Consider the following 19,488-nt stretch of genomic DNA (forward strand, 5'->3'; position numbering starts at 1 on the left):
GCATTTGGAGTGTAGTTAAGAATACATTAACACCCATAGAAGATTATACACCCAGCATTTTTTGAACACAATGTGGAAAACACGCACAGAATGAGGCCTCGTACACACGCACGGTTTTCTCGGCAAGAAAGCTGCTGGGAGAGCTTTTTGGCAGAGAAAACCGTGCGTGTGTATGGTTTCTCGTATGGAAAACTGCGGGGAATCTCGACGAAGAAAATAGAGAACCTGCTCTCTATTTTTCTCGTCGGGATTCTTGGCAGTGCCGAGAAACCCGAGCGTGTGTATGCTTACCTGGCCCCGGTAAGCCCGCGCATGCTCGAGGAGACTTTGATGCATGCGCGGTAGCTTACAAGGCATAGTGTAGGGTGTAGCAAGATGGCGGCGACGGCATTGAATGTGATGAGCGCATGCTCGTCATAGTCGATGACGTCACCGCGTTCTTGCCATTCAATAGAACGGCGGTTCTTTTGAATGGTGTGTGTGTACACTCGGCGAGCAAGAAAGCTTGCCAGGAATCTCGTCAGGAAAACTGAAGTTTTTCTCCTGACGAGATTCCCGGCCGTGTGTTCAGGACTTGAGGGTTTGTCATACCAAGTTCTAGTGTGAATGAGCACTTAAGGAATATTTTCTGTTGCATATTAAGGATGTAGTCATTGCAGTTTTCCTTTATTCTATTATGTAAAGGGCCATAGAGGCCATGCTAAGCAAATGTGCATCTTCCATCCAAATACTAAAGCTAAGTTAAGACTAAAGTTAAAGTCTGAAGACTAAAATAAACATCTGTGACCTAAGCCAACAGAAATAATTCTGCATGAACATAGCACTTCCAAGAAATACTTTAGCACCTACCTGGCCATGATTCGGGAGAGATCCATAACCCATCTGCTGATTCAAAAGTCCCTTCTGCTTCATGATAAGTATGCGCTTCTGTTCCTCACTCAAATGGCTCATCTGTGGTGGCATTGGAGGCTGTTGCTGCTGCTGCTGTTGTATGTATGGTAACATGGCATTCTTGTTTTGGTTGGCAATTGGAGGAGTCATTCGTTGACTCATATCCACATTAAAATGTGTCAGTGGCTTTGTATTACCATAATTGAGCATACTTTGTGTTTTGCTGATTGAGTTGGAGTTTAGATTGCTGGTTTGCTGACTTATCATGTTTATGTGGCTTTGAGGGAGGTAGTTGTTCATAGTGGTTTTGGATGGATTATTTCCTATTGGAGGTACAATAGAATTTTGGTTGTTATAGGGTTGAGGATACATCATTGGGCTATTTGGCTTCTCATTTCCAAACGTTCCTCCATATGGACTAGTTGGAGGCCCTACAGGCGACCAGTTAGATGGCTGGTTTGTATGTTGTTGTTGTTGTTGCTGTTGTTGTTGCTGTTGTTGCTGCTGATGTTGCTGCTTTTGTTGTATGAGTTTTGCTCGTTGCTGTTGCTGTGCTGCCATTTGCTTGAGTTGCTCAGCTGGAGATAAGTCAGCACTTGGGAGGTTTACAGACCCATTTCCTGAACTAGAAGTCGGTGTCATGACATAGCCATTGCCAGGTCTTGTTGAGGTCTGACCTGGTGTAAGAGGTGGATTTGGTGTTTGTGGCGACTGGACAACACAACTTGCAGGGGAACCTGCAAGCATTAATGTTGATGGAGCACTGGATACCGAGGGAATACTGGACACAGAAGACACATTAGAAAAAGAAGGACCAGATGAAGATGGTCTAACCTGTGGAGAGCCCATTGAGACATGTGGGAAAGGCGAGTGAGATGGATCACTCTTTACACTGGCACTTTCTTGAGGAATCGGCGTGTGAGCTGTAGGCCTGGAAAAGTCTAGGTCCTTTTTCTCCTCAAAGTCCTCATTGAACAAGTCCTGAATATCATCTTCAGGGACTGTGTTAGCAAGTTCATCAATCAACTCCTGCCACTCCTGGTCATTCAAATTAATGTCCGAGAAAAGCTTGTTTTGGTTGGAAAGGGAAGTATCAGAAGTGTCAATGACAGAAGCATCATCTAGTGGTTCTTGTTTCATTTCTTTGTTGAGGATATTAAAATTCTCCTCCAAATCGCTAGAACCATTTACTGCTACCTTAACATCTTGCTGTCCACCATTTTTATTTATGTCCTCTGCCCCACCCGAATGAGTCACGCTATTAGTAACGGGTAGGTGTGGCTTTATATCAAGCTGGTGAAGGGGTGACACCGAAGGGAGTGGCATGTTTGAAATATTATTAAGAGTGTCTATACCTTGAATGTCCTTTCTTCGCCGCTTAGCAGAAGGAGAATACCTGCCATCACAAATGCCATTTTGTTGCTCTCCATTAAGCGGTGAACGCGCCCCATCTAATTTCTTCTGCACAGCTTCTTGAAGCTGCAAATAAAAGAACACAAATCAATACATTTGCCTCTATAAACAAGTGAGAATAAGACTACAGTGCAAAGCAAAGGTACCATTATCCATATTTACTCATCGGGTGTATACATTCATCTAATAACCAAGGGATATGATGGTTACTCTTTATTACAACTAATCTGCATCATTTTTTGGTCATATTGAATCTCATATACAAATAGGCTATCTTTATACCTTCATAACAATTAATTACAAACAGCTAGATTCAGTAAGAGTTAGGCCGGCGTATCAGTAGATACGCCGACCTAACTCGGAATCTGCGCCGACCTAAGTTTAAGTGTATTCTCAAACAGAGATACACTTAAACCTATCTAAGATACGACGGCTTGCGTCGTCCTATCTTAGGGTGCAATATTTAGGCTGGCCGCTAGGTGGCGCTTCCATTGCGGTCGGCGTAGAATATGTAAATCACTAGATACGCCTATTTACGAACGTACGCCCGGCCGACGCAGTACAGATACGCCGTTTACGTAACGCATTATCATGCGTAAAGTTATTCCATCAAATAGCTGGAATAGTAATGTTAAGTATAGCTGTCGTTCCCACGTCGAAATTCGAAAATTTTACGTCGTTTGCGTAAGTTTTCCGTGAATAGAGATTTACGTCATTTACGTCCACGTCGAAAACCAATAGGTGTACTTTGCCGCAATGCACACTGGGATATGTAGGCGGACGGCGCATGCGCCGTTCCAAAAAAACGTCAATCACGTCAGGTCAACACAAATTAACATAGAACACACCCCCTCAGTCTATTTTGAATTAGGCGCCCTTACGTCCGTTCGCTTTAGGCTACGCCGCCGTAACTTAGCAGGCAAGTACTTTGTGAATCATGTACTTGCCTCGCTAACTTACGGCGGCGTAGTGTAAACACGATACGCTACGCCGCCGCAAAGTTAGGACGCCCTCTCTGAATCTAGCTAAAATTGTCCCCCCTTATGTAACTTATGAGAACAAAGTGAGATGATGTTTCCTTTTGATACAGAGAAAGGAAATGATTGCCTAAACAAGGAAAGTCCAGCATTCTGGAAGATTTATTAGTTTGATCCCATGATCTAAGTGTGGCTCTTTCTACAGTTTAATTGCCATAACTAAGTGTGGGATGTATACTACTAGTGGGTCACATCCTTCTGTAGGTGGTACAAATCAGGCCCTCAGATTTATGTGCACTGAGCTTATTATGGGAGAATAAATTCAGGCATTTGTCAACATGCTCCCTATACTGTTAGTTCCCACAAGCACTCCAGGGTGAATGTTCATTTATTTCACATCATGTCTGCTTCTATGGGCTCCAGCACCATGGCTTTCACCTATTGGATACTGCTTTTCACAGAGGGCAGAATGTTGTCATGAGAATAAAGCAATGCACATGAAAGCAGACAGAAGGGATGCATATGGAAACAAATTGAAGTGTAAGCTTGTATGCAAGATTTAGTAGTGACAGACAATAATATTAAAGTGTATCCATAATCAAAATGAAAAAACTTATAGTTCAAGTATTTCTAGCCTACTCCCAGGGCCGGCGCAACCACCAGGCGGACCAAGCGGCCGCTTGGGGCGGGCAGGTCCGCAGCCTGGGATGGGGCGGAAAGATGATTTTTTTTTTTATTGTCCGGACTCCCGCAGACTCGCAAGCGGTGGGCGCGCTGCACACAGCCGCAGAGTCCGGTCCGCGGCGGCGGCGATCTATAGTGGTGGTAGGCACGGCTCAGGCTGCCTGCGTCCAATAGCAGGCTCCACCGCTGCGGCGCCGTCCTCCTAGCCTTTCCCCTAAAGAAGGCGACGGCAGCCCCAGAGCATGGCGGGAGTTGTAGTTCTCCAACAGAGCACAGGCACACAGACTTCACTTGGCCCTCTGGTGCCTGTGCTCTGCAGTGACTACAACTCCCAGATTGCACTGCAGGGCACTCAGAGAGAGGGAGAACGTCACATGTTGCTTCTCTCGGTTCACGATTGTCCCGCCTCCTGCTCTCCGCTCTGTGAAAGGTAGGAGTGGAGAGGGAAGGGAGGAAAATATATGGAAATGTGATGGATGGGGTGTGGGGGGCAGTGCTGTGTGTGTGGGGCAGTGCTGTGGGGGGACAGTGCTGTGTGTGTGGGGGGGGGGCTGTGCTGTGTGTGGGGGGGGGGGCAGTGCTGTGTGTGTGTGGGGGGGGGCAGTGCTGTGGGGGGACAGTGCTGTGTGTGTGAGGGCAGTGCTGTGTGGGGGGGGGGCAGTGCTGTGGGGGGACAGTGCTGTGTGTGTGGGGGGCAGTGCTGTGTGTGGGGGTGGGGGGTTAGCGCTGTGGGGGGGGGCAGTGCTGTGTGTGTGTGGGGGGGTAGTGCTGTGTGTGTGTGTGTGTGGGGGGGGGGTAGCGCTGTGGGGGACAGTGCTGTGTGTGTGTGTGGAGGATAGTGCTGTGTGTGTGTGGGGGACAGTGCTGTGTGTGTGGGGGGGACAGTGCTGTGGGGGGGGGGCAGTGCTGTGGGGGGGGGTAGCGCTGTGGGGGGACAGTGCTGTGTGTGTGGGGGGCAGTGCTGTGTGTGTGTGGAGGGCAGTGCTGTGTGTGGGGGGGGGGGGGTAGCGATGTGGGGGGACAGTGCTGTGTGTGGGGGGACAGTGCTGTGTGTGGGGGGCAGTGCTGTGTGTGTGTGGGGGGGGGGGGGTAGTGCTGTGTGTGTGTGGGGGGGGGATGTGTGATGGGGAAATACTGTGTGTGGGGGGGTATGTGATGGGGGGCAATAATGTGTGGGGGGATATGTGAAGGGGGGTGCATTACTTTGTGGGGGGATATGTGAAGGGGGGCATTACTGTGTGGGGGATGTGTGAAGGGGGGGCATTACTGTGTGGGGGGATATGTGAAGGGGGGTAATACTGTGTGGGGGGGATATGTGAAGGGGGGGCAATACTGTGTGGGGGGGATATGTGAAGGGGGGGCAATACTGTGTGGGGGGATATGTGAAGGGGGGCATTACTGTGTGGGGGGATATGTGAAGGGGGGGGGCATTACTGTGTGGGGGGATATGTGAAGGGGGGTAATTATTGAAAGAAATATTTTTGCAAGGGAGGTGGGTGGCCGTTGGGGGGGGGGGGGCGCCAAAATGGAGCTTCGCTTGTGTAGGCAGAAATCCTTGCACCGGCCCTGCCTACTCCTATTGGGATGTAATCGCATTTATAAACTACAACTGCAGAAATATACTTTTTCAAGTGCAGAATACTGGCATTTAGCTGCCATCAGATACAAATGTCCATGTGAACATGTGAATGTAGTGTAAAGCTAGCCATAGATTATATGGCTTTCTTTCCTATGGTGGTGGAGCAGGGAGCCTCCCCAGCTGGCAGAACACAATGATTACTTATGGTCGCCGGCAGTAATTGCATATAACAATTTGATGGATACAACCAGCCTTCCTCTAGATCAGGGGTGTCAAACTCAATTTCATCGTGGGCCGCATCAGCATTATCATTGCCCTCAAAAGGGCCGTTTGTATCTGTATGATTAGATGTCCATATATTAGATGTCAAGAGCAACCCCACCATCAGAAGTTGAGTTGAGTCTCCCTTACATCACAGTGCACCCCCCTTTCCTTATGTTGCTGCTGGGATGAAGCTGGATGCATTGCTTGAAAGCAGAAAGTAAGGGTCTGAAGGAGGGCCAGAGGAGGGCCAGAGCTCTCCTGCAGCTGCAGGAGAGGTGTGAGGGCCACATGAAATGGCCTGGAGGGCCGGATTCGGCCAGCGGGCCTTGTGTTTGACACCTGTGCTCTAGATGGTAGAATCTCACTCGGTCCTTGCTTTACCGGTCTATGGAGATTCAATCCATCTATGGCCGCTTTTACACCCCAGTTTAAAACTTAAAAATAAAAACCTGAGGAATAAAATGGCAAACCTAGTGACTATTCTACTCTATTCCTAAATACTCGAATAAGTATTTTAAGTATGAAAACGCAAAGTCACAGGGGCAATGGCAACACTGTCTACGGTTAATTGTAGCCTAGTAAAAGTTAAAAGCTTCATTGGAAACAATGCAAAGTGAAGCGGACAAACTGGAATTTCTGTGTAAAATAAGCCCATAACTGATATGTAGTAAGTGACTGGATTAAGCGTGAGAAATAGATACAAGAGATGCACATGAAGCTGCTCTAAGAAAGTAACCTGTAAATAAAACAGCTACAATAAGCATCCAATACTTGAAACATGTAACAAAATGAGGAATTCTGCAACATTTAATCTGTGGATGAAAGGAATTGTGTCTACATTCCACTAAACACACAAGTGCTGTTAGAAATAAAGCACATCCATGACAGTTGTCTTAGTCATATTTATTTAGCGTTTGAAGTATTTTCAAGACACTCCTTTAGTTCTTCCCCAAATCAAAGACTTATCCCGGCTTAGACATGACTGCCGTCATAGGGAAGCCAGCTGATACAAGGCATGTTAACTCAGCACCACTGACACTTTCTCTTGTCAGGGCCTGTTATACTAGGGCGTTAAGGGACCTAAGAAAGGTAAGGCTTTACCCCAGCTACAGATCAAAGCCTTCTATATCCACAGTTCTGAGATCACATCCATGCCCCAAAGCAGCAATGGACAAAACATAAATGCATCCTACTTCACTCCCAAAAGTATAAGACCGTACAGTAGCTTCCTTTTTTCAAACAACTGCGTCAGCCATCGCACGCACAAATCATAAAAAAAGCTCTGTCGAAAAAAATAAAAACCCCTTAACCAGATGCAGAAAAACCCTATTGCTGATTATTGATGTGTATACAAGCTCACCCGCTCTCATAGCTTTCAAATAACATGATATGGTTTATACACAGACCCGGAACAGCAAATAATATTTTGCAATCATTAAATTTTAACAAATTCCAAAATATTGTCTTCTATACATATTAACTTGTCATGTTAATTCTCCATGATGATTTACCCTGACAGCTGTAAATCAGAGAAAAACAGTATCTGCTGTCAATACCAGCCTAGGTTTGCATGATTGTCTATTGTAGAAAAAGCATATAAAGTCTCGTACACAACGCTTAGATTTTTGGACGACCGGACGTCCATTTTTTGTGGCATGCTAGTCTCGTGTAGAAAGTTAAGAGGTTATGCACAATACAAACATTTTCGTATGACAGAACACAACGTCAGAAGTGGTGTAATGTGTAGAATAGTTTTGTATGTATTCTTTCGTTTTTGAGCATGCATAGTCTTGCTCTTTAGCCTAGTACACACGCTCGTTTTACTCGGCAAGAACCAGCAAGAAAACTGCTGGCAGAGCTTTCTGAGGCCCCGTACACACGACCAAGTTTCTCAGCAGAATTCTGCCAGAAACTCGGTCGGAGCTGGATTCTGCCGAGAAACTCGGTCGTGTGTACACTTTTCAGCGAGGAACTCGTCGGGCCGAAAAGAGAACATGTTCTCTATTTCCTCGTTGTTCAATGAGGAAAGTTGGCCCGCCGAGCTCCTAGGCGGCTTCCACACTGAACTCGCCGAGGAACTCGATGTGTTTGGCACGTCGAGTTCCTCGGTCGTATGTACGGGGCCTGAGGCTTTCAGGTTTCTCGACAAGAAAACTGCCCAGAATCTAGACGAGAAAAATAGAGAACATGTTCTCTATTTTGTCGTCGTGAGATTCTCTGCAGTTTTCCTGCCGAGAAACCCGAGAGTGTGTATACTTACCTGCCGCCGTGGAAACCCACGCATGCTCGAAATGACTTTGACGCATGCGCATCGCATCGCAGAACTTCACTATGTCCCTCTTTTCTTCATTTTATTCATGGTAATTTCTTCTGTTGGAGTCCATTCCTGGCCAGTGCCATCCAGTTACCAGTACAACCCTTAGGCCACCAACTGTACTAAAGCTCCACCTGACCTTTTTTTCATACGAAGGGTCATGGTGGTCTCGTAAGTAGGCACTTGCCTCTACCTTTCACTGGGTGTCATCAGTTTGATATTTGTTCCGTGGTGATGGTGTCTACTCTCAAGTCAACCATTTGATGCATGGACTTACCAATGCTTATCATTTAGTGACCATTGCTGCATTTTTTGGACCCGTTTGCACCTATTTTTTATGTTGTCATTATATAAGCACTTGCACTTTAAATCGCTATTATATTGTTGACCTTATAGTTAATATATTGTTTCAAGCTAGAATTTGGAATTTATTTATCACCTACTATTAGCGCCCCCTTATTATTATACACCCCCCACATTGCCAAAGTTGTTTTCACACCACTTTAGGGGAGCAGCTTCTTTAATATATTTATATTTTTATTACCATAGTGCAGAGTTCTCTATTTTTTCATGATTGTAGACTGACAGCGGTGAGAGCCGGTGGTGCAGAGGATGGTCTATGTGTACAGCTTTACCCTGGATGCCTGCATACATAGACGTGCCGGTTTCAACCATCAACCATGTAAGTTTCTAAATGTTGTACCTTCATTAAATGAAGGTACAACATTATACTATGTATATACTCAGAAGCTCTTGCTGGAGTTTGCTTCTAATACCCTTGTGGATGGACATTTTATGGTTACACAACCTATATCACATTGCTATAATCTTTTTATATGGACTATAAACTGAAGGACTTATGAATAAATGGTTGTGGAACAAATCATTTGAGTTTCCATTATTTCTTATGGGGAAATTACCGTATTTATCTGCGTATATCGCTCACTTTTTTGCCCTGAAAATAGGGCAAAATCGTGGGTGCGCGATATACGCCGATACCCGCGGCGTGTTTGAATGCCTGCGCCGACATATACCGAGCGCAGTACACTCGGGTACATTCGGCCAGGCTCGGTTTCGCTCGTAGTCACGCTCTGTGACGTTTATGCGTGAGAAGCCGAGCCTGGCCGAACATACCCGAGTGTACTGCGCTCGGTATACGTCGGCGGAGGCTTCAAACTGGGAAGCGGGGATTCGACATGAAGACAGCGTGGGAGAAGCCGGGAGGACACCACCGAGGCGGCCGATGGACGCCGGACCGGACGAGGCCGCCGATGGACGCTGGGCAAGACACCAAAACTGTAAGTAGTAAAATGTAATAAAATGTTTATTTACAGGATTTTAGGGTCACAATTAGAGGTGCGCGCTATACGCCGAATCGCGCAATACCCCGATAAATACGGTAGTTTTGATATACAAATGTTTTGGAGTACAAGCATGTTTCGTGAACTAATTATGCTCGCAATCCAAGGTTTTACTGTACTTTGATTAGGGTAGTTACCTATTGTTGAAGAAAACTCATAAAGAAGGCTTATGGATCCTTCATAATGGGTGAGGGTGCAGATAGCAGAACAGCTAGGCCTACTCCTATTCAAGTATGTGACACTTGCAACAAGCGTGAGGCCCCCTATGTTCCTCAAAGTACGGTTTTTATTTCACAATAAGCTTCGGCTTCATTCTATCCCAAAAGCACTTCATATCGGTAGCCTGTGTAATGAGCTGGAAAATTTTGTTTTCATTCCTATTTTCGTAAACTCCTTCAAAACATCTCCCACAGCTAAACACATGTCTAAATGTGATTAAAAAAAAAATGAAAATTGACCTTAAAAAGATTAAGCTATGACAAAAATCGGAATGTTATCTGTGAACTTATTGATATATATTTTTTCCCACTTAGAAGACAAACTAAAACAAGGAGAAACCTTTTGAGAAATTATCTGTGAAAGTGCTCAATAAGAGGCTGAAATGAAGCGTTACATTTATAAATGCAGCATCTTTTTGCATAAACACAAGAAGGGGTACTCGAGGTTTTATGTGCCTGGAGGAGCAGCTCTGCTCTAAATCACCAGCAGCAATTCATTTCTCCAAAGAGATTAAGCCAAGGTGCTGTTGTTATGGTAACAGTCTTTGCCGATCACGATCTGTCTTCACCGGGCTCCAATAACCTGTTCAGTGCCAGTACCACCTACAACGCACAAGGCAGTATTAAAACAGGTAGAAGGAACGTTGTGCCGACATTATGCACTGGGGGGCTGTTTTACACGAAACACACAAAACAGGAATTCAAAACTTACGAGTTTTTATTTCACACCTGAAGATGAAGGTGTATAGGCCGGAACACACTGCATCCCTCCCTTCTAGACTGTAAGCTTTAACGAGCAGCCCTCTGATCCCCCCTGTATTGAAATTGTATTGTGACTGTAATGTCTTCCCTGATGTAAAGTGCTACGCAAACTGTTGGCGCTATATAAATCCTGTATTATAATAATAATTTATCCAAACCTGAGCAAACAAAAGCTGGAGCTGCTGTGCATAGTAACCAATCAGCTTCTATCTCCAACTTGTTCAGTTAGGCTTTGAAAATGAAAGGTAGAAGCTGATTGGTTGCCACGCACAGCTGCTCCAGTTTTGATAAATCCTCCTCTTTGTTCTTTTGTTATGCATTCAAGTCTAACTCTGGGTAACTAAAATATTATCCCCAATGGTTTTCTACTATTTTATTTGATGTAAAACACTATTTCAATAAAAAAACTGACCCCTTGCAGTGAGGCTGTTAAATTGTTACTAAACCCAGGAGCCTGCATTCACTATATCTGGTCTCCCGCAGTACACAGAACATGGAAATGCAATCGATTTCCCAAATATAAACTGCTAATTACCTTTTCTCATCAGCACTTAGAGCAGTCTTGTGACTTCTATCAGTGTGCGGTTAAAAGGGGTTGTAAACTCCGTGGGCTGGATTCATAAAGAAGATAAAACGGCGTATCTCCTGATACGCCGTCGTATCTCCTGATACGCCGTCGTATCTCTGAGTCCGGCCGTCGAATATATGCGCCTGATTCATAGAATCAGTTACGCATAGATATCCCTAAGATCCGACAGGTGTAAGTGACTTACACCGTCGGATCTTAGGCTGCAATTCCAGGCCGGCCGCTAGGTGGCGCTTCCATATCTTTTACGCGTCGGATATGCAAATGAGCATTTACGCCGATTCAGAAACGAACGACCGCCCGGTGCTTTTTTTTTACGTCGTTTGCGTTCGGCTTTTTCCAGTGGAAAGTTACCCCTGCTATAGCATGGGGTAAGTGCGGCGTATCCTATGTTAAGTATGGGCGTCGTTCCCGCGCCGAGTTTTGAATTTTTTACGTCGTTTGCGTAAGTCGTTCGCGAACACGGCCGCACGTAATTTACGTTAACGTCGAAACCAATGACGTCCTTGCGACGTCATTTGGAGCAATGCACGCTGGGTAAATTTGCGGACGGCGCATGCGCTGTTCGATTGGAGCAGGAACGCGCCTGATTTAAATACTACACGCCCCCTAGCCGCGGAATTTGAATTCCGCCGGGGAATTACGATACGCCGCCGCAACTTTAGAGGCAAGTGCTTTCTGAATAAAGCACTTGCTTCAAAAAATAGCGGCGGCGTAACGTAAATCAGATAGGTTACGCGGATCTAAAGATCCGCTAACCTATCTGAATCTAGCCCTGTGTGTTTGTACCTATGCATCCTATGCATTAAGGTGAAAAAACTTCTGGCAATGACCGGCCCCCCAGCCCCTGCGCTTTACTTACCTGAGCCCCGTATTTCCCTTGGCGGGGACACGCCATCCCTCTCTGCACGGGGTCCCGCCTCTTGATTGGATAGATTGATAGCAGCACAGCCATTGGCTCCCCCTGCTGTCAATAAAAATCCATGACGCGGGGGGGGGGGGGAGCGAGTCCAGCATTCGTGTCTATGGACACAAATGCTGGACTTGGGAGCGTGCCCGCAAGGTAACCCCGTGGGAGAGCGCTTCTTCTAGGCCGGTTATCTGATGCAGGGAGGAGCTGCGAGAGCTTCCGAGGGACCCCAGAAGTTGAGGATCGGGGCCACTCTGTGCAAAACAAGCTGCACAGTGGAGGTAAGTATGACATGTTTGTTATTTTTTTAAAAGGAAGCTTTACAATAATTTTAAAGCTTGTAGGAGGAGTTTTCATTCTCCCCTGATTGACCTATGAGGCTACAGGACCCCTGACCCTCTATCTGGACAGTGCTGATCGCATTCACTCTCCCAAGAAAAAGAAAAAAACTCTTTAGCAATACACACCAAACTGAGCATGTGCAGAGTGCCCCCAAGGTTCTGTTCTATCAGGAGATGGATTTGGGACTGTGGAAGAAGGGAGAGGATCAGAGAAGACAGGATCAAACAGCCTTTTTACACAATTCAAAGGATCAACCCCTTAGGTTCCACAGTGAGTATATCAAGCATGTTTTACTGCATATACAGACTGATTTTACTAACACTTGAATTGCTCTTTTGGTCCATGAGGGAAAAAAGGAAGATTTACTATTCCTATTGTCTGCTCCCCTTCACAGCTAGACCTACGGCTTCTTCTCCCCAGCGCTCCTGATGTCACCAAGACCAAAGCTGGGTCCAGAGCCCTTCATTGATGTGATGAAGCCAAGGGATAGCCCTCTACCGGAGCACGGGGGAGAGTCATCTGATGGGGACGCAAAAAAAAACAGGTAAATAAAACGGTTTCTACTCTTCCCCTGACAAACGGAGCCATTAACTTTTGCAGTGCAGGCGCAGTCTCACTGCAAGGGATAATTTTACATTTAAAAAAGATAGACAGCTTATTTGTCAAAAGCACAAAATAATTAGTCTTGGAATACTGACCTTGGAATAATCACTATTCTAAGGTCACGTGTAGAGGCTTCTTACTATAGAACAAACATGAAGTGCCCTGTTGTATATATTCCTGCTATAAGGCTCCCTTCACACTTGTGTGACTCCAGTCATACAATTTCCAGTACGACTTTGATGCAACTTTACACTCTCTGGAACTCAAGACACTTCAAAATAGTGCAGGAACCTTTTTAAAGTCGCTGCAACTTTAAGTCGTATAGATCCAAACGGGTGCCACGGAAAACAATAGACTGAGACTTGTCATGCGAATTTAGGTGTCCAAAGTCACCTGACAAGTCGCACAAGTGTAAATGGAGAGTAATTTGGTAACCTAGATCAGCTGAGAGTTGCTTTTAATTTATTTCACATGAATAGATTGTACATGAAGGCCGGGTTCACACTTGTCCGACAAACGCTCCGACATTGGGAGCTCATGTCGCATGACGTGTGAAAATCAATGTTTCCCTATGGGAGCCGTCTTCACTGGTCCTACACAAGTCGGTCCGACTTTGAAAATGCTCCCTGTACTACTTTGGTCCGACTTTGATCCAACTTCAGCCCATTGAATATCATTGAAGTCGGATCAAAGTAGGATCCTTGTCCTTACCATCCGACTTTTGACATCCGACATGTGATTACAGCAGCAAAAGGAATTTATCTCACTCTGGGATTGTTTTGATTGGTCAAAGAATAAGTCAGACTATCACAAAGTCGGATCAAAGTAGTATCCTGTTCATGAAAGTCAGATGGATGTAGGACCAATGTAGGATAAATGTAGGACTGACGTCGCAGAGCAAAGTAGGATGAAAGTCGTACTACTGTCCTGTAGTATCAGTGTGAACCCAGCCTAATGGTGGGAGGAGAAGATGGATAATTTGGCAAAGGTAACACAACTCCAGAGACCAATAAAGGGTTTATTTATACCAGCAAGCAGTTGTGCGCGGGGAGTAACCAGTGCCAATACGCAAATCCTAGCAAATCCCACAGTTTTATTTGTTTTCCTTTTTTGTTAGAACTTTATTGAAATGTCACAAGTGGCATTTCATTAAGTTCTATTCACACAGTCACATTTTGATGTGGTAGTTTGTGTCGCATTCGACTGCGCTGAAAAAAGTACTGCATGCCATTTCCTGCCATATAGGGAACAAAGCTTTCTGTTTTGTTTCGCAGCTGGATTATGGTGGAACTCCATTCTGCCATCTCCGGCTCTCATCCCCTGCTCCCTGCTGTCCCTTGTAAACACAGAAGCCGTCTGTGTTTACAAGGGGCAGCTTTGCTTTCAGTGGCTTTCAAATGTAACAGGTCCCTCACAATGGGGTACGGTGGGGACAACTCTCCAGAATCTGAGAGCAAGAATAATCTCACTGCAAAGCAGCTCCACCTACACAGGGAGGTATAACAAGGCCAAATATAAGGTACTAGAGAGACCTGAATAACAAAGCGGTACTAGAGCTGGTAGGAGAAGTAGATGAAAGTAGAGATGCAAGAACGCTTTTGGGGGAGGGGTTGGTGTTTTGTGTATAGTGCACTCTGTGTACAGCACATCCCTAAACCCTGCACTCTGTATAGAGCACACCCCTTAACTCTGCACTCTGTACGCAGCACACCTCTAAACTCTGCACTCTGTATACAGCACACCCCTAAACAATGCACTCTGCATGCAGCACACCTCTATACTCTGCACTCTGTATACAGCACACCCCTAAACTCTGCACTCTGTACGCGGCACACCCCTAAACTCTGCACTCTGTACACAGCACACCTCTAAACCATGCACTCTGTACACAGCACACCCCAAATTATGCACTCTGTATGCAGAACACCCCTAAACCCTGCACTCTGTACTCAGCACACCTTTAAACCCTGCACTCTGTACATATCGCACTCTTGAACTCTGCATTCTGCACCTCTTTACTCTGTACTCTGTGCATAGCGCTCTCATAAACAATGCACTCTACACAGAGAACCACTAAACTCTGCACCCTGTGTGTAACAAACACCTGAATAATAAAATAGTAGATGCATAGTCTTACAGATACAACCGACCCTTTGAGGGCAACCATAATGCTGATTCAGCCCATGATGAAACTAATTTTAACACCCTGCTCTTTGCCCACGGTCGGCATCTACTTTCTAGCTTACAGATGACGATTAAGTAAATCTCAGTGCTTTTTCACTTGCCTTGGTTCACACATATCTGATACAGATCAGGCCCTGTTGCATCCTCTTACCCTGTGACCAATCACAAACTTACAATGTCACAGTCTGAGTGATCATTGGTAGAGAGAAGGATGAGGAACTGCTTCCATTTGTCTGCAGTACACTTATGACATCATTGTTGCCTAGGCAGAGTCACAGGACTAGAGCTTGGGCTAGGGCTGCTTTTCAATGATAAAAGGTACATCTTTATTTTTTTTAATAATACTATTGTTGTATATTGTAACATTGTAGGTGCTTATATATGCAGATGTGTAAAGTCAATCACAAATCAACTACATCTGATACAGGTGACCCTAAAAATGAGGCCCACCCCACAACATTAATTTTCTTAGGTACAGATACATCTTAAACTGTGCTTTGTGTTTCAATCGTTACATTTATAACAGCATCCACAAAAATGTTTATATTCTTTCAGTACTATTTAATAGACATATCCATGCATCTCGACACATTCCCGAACAGCAGGCTGTCATTCTTTCCCATGTTAGCTTGCAAGTATTGTTACTCCTGATTATGGTGTTTTAATCTAATACAGAATTGTGTTGTGTTGACAGTTGTCTTAAAGCAAAGTAAGAAATTGAAAGCATTTGTAAAGTAATTTTTTTTCTTTTAAAATAACAAACATGTTATACTTACTTGGTTTGTGCAACAGTATTGCACAGAGCGGCCCCAACCCTCCTCTTCTTGGGAGTGCCCTGGCACTCCTGGCTCCTCCTCCTCCTCTCTGTGTGCCACCATAGGTAATCAATTTCTATTGTGGCACACCTGCAGCACTCCCAAGCCACATTGCCTGTCTCCATAGACAGAGACAGCACCCCCCACTCCCTCGTGGAGTGGGGAGAAGAGGAGAAAGCCGCTGCAGATGGTTACAGCTCTGGATCGAGATTGGGCTCAGGTAAGTACAAGGGGGGGGGGGGTGAGGAGGCAGTAAGAGAATGCATTAAGGTAAAAAATGTTTAGGCTTTACAGCCACTTAATTCTTCATCAACTGAAATCTGAACATTATAAAAGGCAACATGAAATACCAAGCATATAAAGCAACCAGAAACCTTGACAAATAATGAGTTCATCTGGTAACTTGGGTGTGTCACCCCTTCTGTTTTACACACCCCACCAATGGCCACCCATCATACTTAGGCCTTGTTTTTTGCCCACTGCCTGCTGAGCCACAATTAATATGGCCATGTTAGTACACATAGTCGTGGTTGCTGTTTTATAAATTATAATTAAATTATACATCTTATTGCATTTGACAGAGCAAAAAAAGACCCACACAAATGCATGGGAGCACCTGCTTGTAATGCAGGCAGTCACAGTATTGTCCTGAAGACATTCAATTCTTAAAATGAGCTTGCAGGAGGAAACATATAGCCTCTGAGCCACCTGTCAATTGACTGTGGAAAGCACACCATGGAATGGGCAGAAAAACAAGGCCTTAAGCCTCGTACACACGACCGAGAAACTCGACGGGCGAAACACATCGTTTTGCTCGTCGAGTTCCTTGTCAGGCTGTCGAGGATCTCGGCGAGCCAAATTTCCCCATTCCCGTCGAGGAAAAAGAAGACATGTTATCTTTTTGGCTCGGCGAGATCCTCTACAGTTTCCTCGTCGAAAAGTGTACACACGACCGGTCCTCGGCAAAAACTTGGTCGTGTGTACAATGTCTTAGAGACCAACCATAAGACACAGAAGGTAGCAATAAGTTGTGCCAAGCAATGACTGCCTAGAATTAGTTATGCCCATAATAAACTTCTTAGGTTTTGGGGCTCCTGGTGTGAAGAAGATAAGTGAAAATGCCTTGGGCACCCCCAAGCACTGTGATTGTAGGCTGCCAGTGGGCTTGCTTCAACTCCCATCATCCATAACCAAACAACACAAAAAACACAGCCCTGCTCTGTCTTCCAGCATGTATAAGGATTTAATGTACATTAAACTACACAACCCCACAAGGACCTCACTAATTGACATGTTTTGCCCAGTTTTATCAATAGGGATCACTGCCACGTGTATGGTATAGTGTCCTTAGGTTAGCTTGCTGAGAAAACCACCCCCAGTTTGTCTGCTTTGGGGGATAATGATCATCTTTATTAAAAGTGATATTCACTACTGGTTTAGTTAATAGTAACTGGCCAAGTACAATTATTTTCACCAAGCTGTTAGACCCCTTTCTCACTGAAGCGTTTTTACAGCGTTTTAGCATTAAAAATAATCCTATTAAAACACTCATAAAACGCTCTCCATGCATCTCAATGGACCCTTTCACACAGTCCTGCAAGCAGCATCTTTGGAGCAGCTTTTGGGTGCTAAAAAAAACGCCCCTCTCCATTAAAATGAATTGAAAGCGCTGTAAAAACACCTTACCCTTTCACACTGAGGCACTGCAAAAACGCCCTAAAACGTTAGGATCTTAGCATTGCTTTACCAGCAGATTGGGATTGCAGATGAGGCTTCGCTCGAATAACGCTTGAAAAAGGCTCAAAAAACGCTTGAATAACGCTTGTAAAAAACGCTTGTAAAAAACGCTTGAATAACACTAGAATAACGCTCGAAAAATGCTTGAATAATGCTTGAAAAACGCCCCAGTGTGAAAGGGGCCTTATTGTTTCCACCAAACCTGCATGTCAATAAAGCAACCACTGAAACTTTAGAGCAGGGGTGTCAAACTCAATTTCATTGTGGGCTACATCAACATTACAGTTGTATCTGTAAAACTAGATGTCCAGAACACCCCCCCCCCCCCCCGTACATCAGATGTCAAGAGCTAACCCCACCATCAGAAGTCAAGAGTCCCCACCCTCCCTTACATCACTGTGCACCCCCTTACCCTGTGCTGCTGCTGGGAAGAAGCTGAGGGCAGGGTTAGAAAGCAGAAAGCACAGGGTCTGGAAGATGACCAGAAGAGGGCTGGAGTCAGCTGTCAGAGTTTGCTGAATGCTGAGACCTGGGGGGGTGGAGACAAGGGGGTGTTGTGGCTGCACAGAATCTGGAGGAGGAGTGTTGTCCTTCTCTCTGCTGTCGACTGCTAAAACAAGGTGAGGGCAGAGATGAGGGGGGTACCGCAGCGTCAGAAGAGGTGCAAGGGCCACATGAAATGGCCTGGTGGGCCAGATTTGGCCCCCAGGCCTTGTGTTTGACACATGGGCTTTAGAGGATGTAGCAGGACATGTGAAGGTGTAAGCAGAGCCTTAAATCAGAAGATCCTGCTGCTTGCATCTCAGGGAGAGACAAATCCATACACCAGTCCTTACCCAAAACTGAAAAAAGCAGTTCTAGGTGGACCAGCCCTTTAATAACTGTGTAAAAATAAAGTAATCACTGCTACACTTTCATATATATGAAGTTTAAAGCAAAGCCTTTTTTTAATAAAGCGATTTTATCTATTATATTAAAAATGTTTTCTTTCTTGTGAACAGAGGCAATCTTAAATCAGGACCTGAATTGTATTTCATAACTGTGACTGAGTACAGGAAAATAAGATAGTAGGAAGCACGAAAACATGAAGAAATCGCATACGCTGTCATGCAGGTGAAAGCTGCCAGGCACTTACAGAAGTTAAGTCAGTTAAACCACTAAACCCAAATTCTTTTTACATCAATGAAGTGATTTACCAATATTATTCTAAAAACACTGTTGGGATTCATATTCATATAGCGTCATTAATAGGCATTTCATATGGCTATGCGGCATTAAACTAAAGCAGTTCTTATGGTAAATGTGCAGATAGACATACACACTAATTGAAAGCAGCAAAACATTAGGACAATAATACACATTTATAATAATGTTTTTCAGGGCAGGATCATGCCACACCACATGACAACACATGGCACATATAAAACTATAAATGTTTATTCTATGGTAAACTAGAATCCCTGTAAAAAAATGTTTTGGTCTGTGTTCTAGTTCCAGATTATTCTTAAGGCCCCTTTTCACACCAGTTTTTTAGGCGGACCTGAACGGACGCTGCATGCAGTTCTATGGAGCGACGGATGTCAGTGGTGACATGTCCGCTGACATCTGATCCAACGGATGGAAACCCTATTTTTCTGGCGGATCGGATGAAAACGGACAGGCGGATCTGTTTTTATCCGATCCCCCATAGAGGAGAGCAGAGATCTGACAGGTCCATCTCTCCACAGTGAGCAGAGACGGACCTGTCATCCGCCGGCTCAGCAGGGATCAACGGACCGATCCCTACTGAGCAAGCGTAGTCCGTCAAAACAGACATATATGTGTGAAAGGGGCCTTACTTCCTCTCTA

At 45.0% G+C, this 19,488-nt stretch overlaps 1 protein-coding gene across 1 annotated transcript in view; it reads right to left on the bottom strand.

Annotated features, from left to right (window-relative positions):
• MAML3 (mastermind like transcriptional coactivator 3) overlaps positions 1–19,488 on the bottom strand; it is a 483,799-nt gene that overhangs the window by 191,872 nt on the left and 272,439 nt on the right. Inside the window, exon 2 of the mRNA XM_040331239.1 lies at positions 850–2,370. Within this exon, the coding sequence (XP_040187173.1) occupies positions 850–2,370 (1,521 nt within the window). The remainder of the gene's footprint in view (positions 1–849; positions 2,371–19,488) is intronic.

Source organism: Rana temporaria, chromosome 1, assembly GCF_905171775.1.
Source record: "Rana temporaria chromosome 1, aRanTem1.1, whole genome shotgun sequence".
Taxonomy (NCBI): Eukaryota; Metazoa; Chordata; class Amphibia; order Anura; family Ranidae; genus Rana; species Rana temporaria.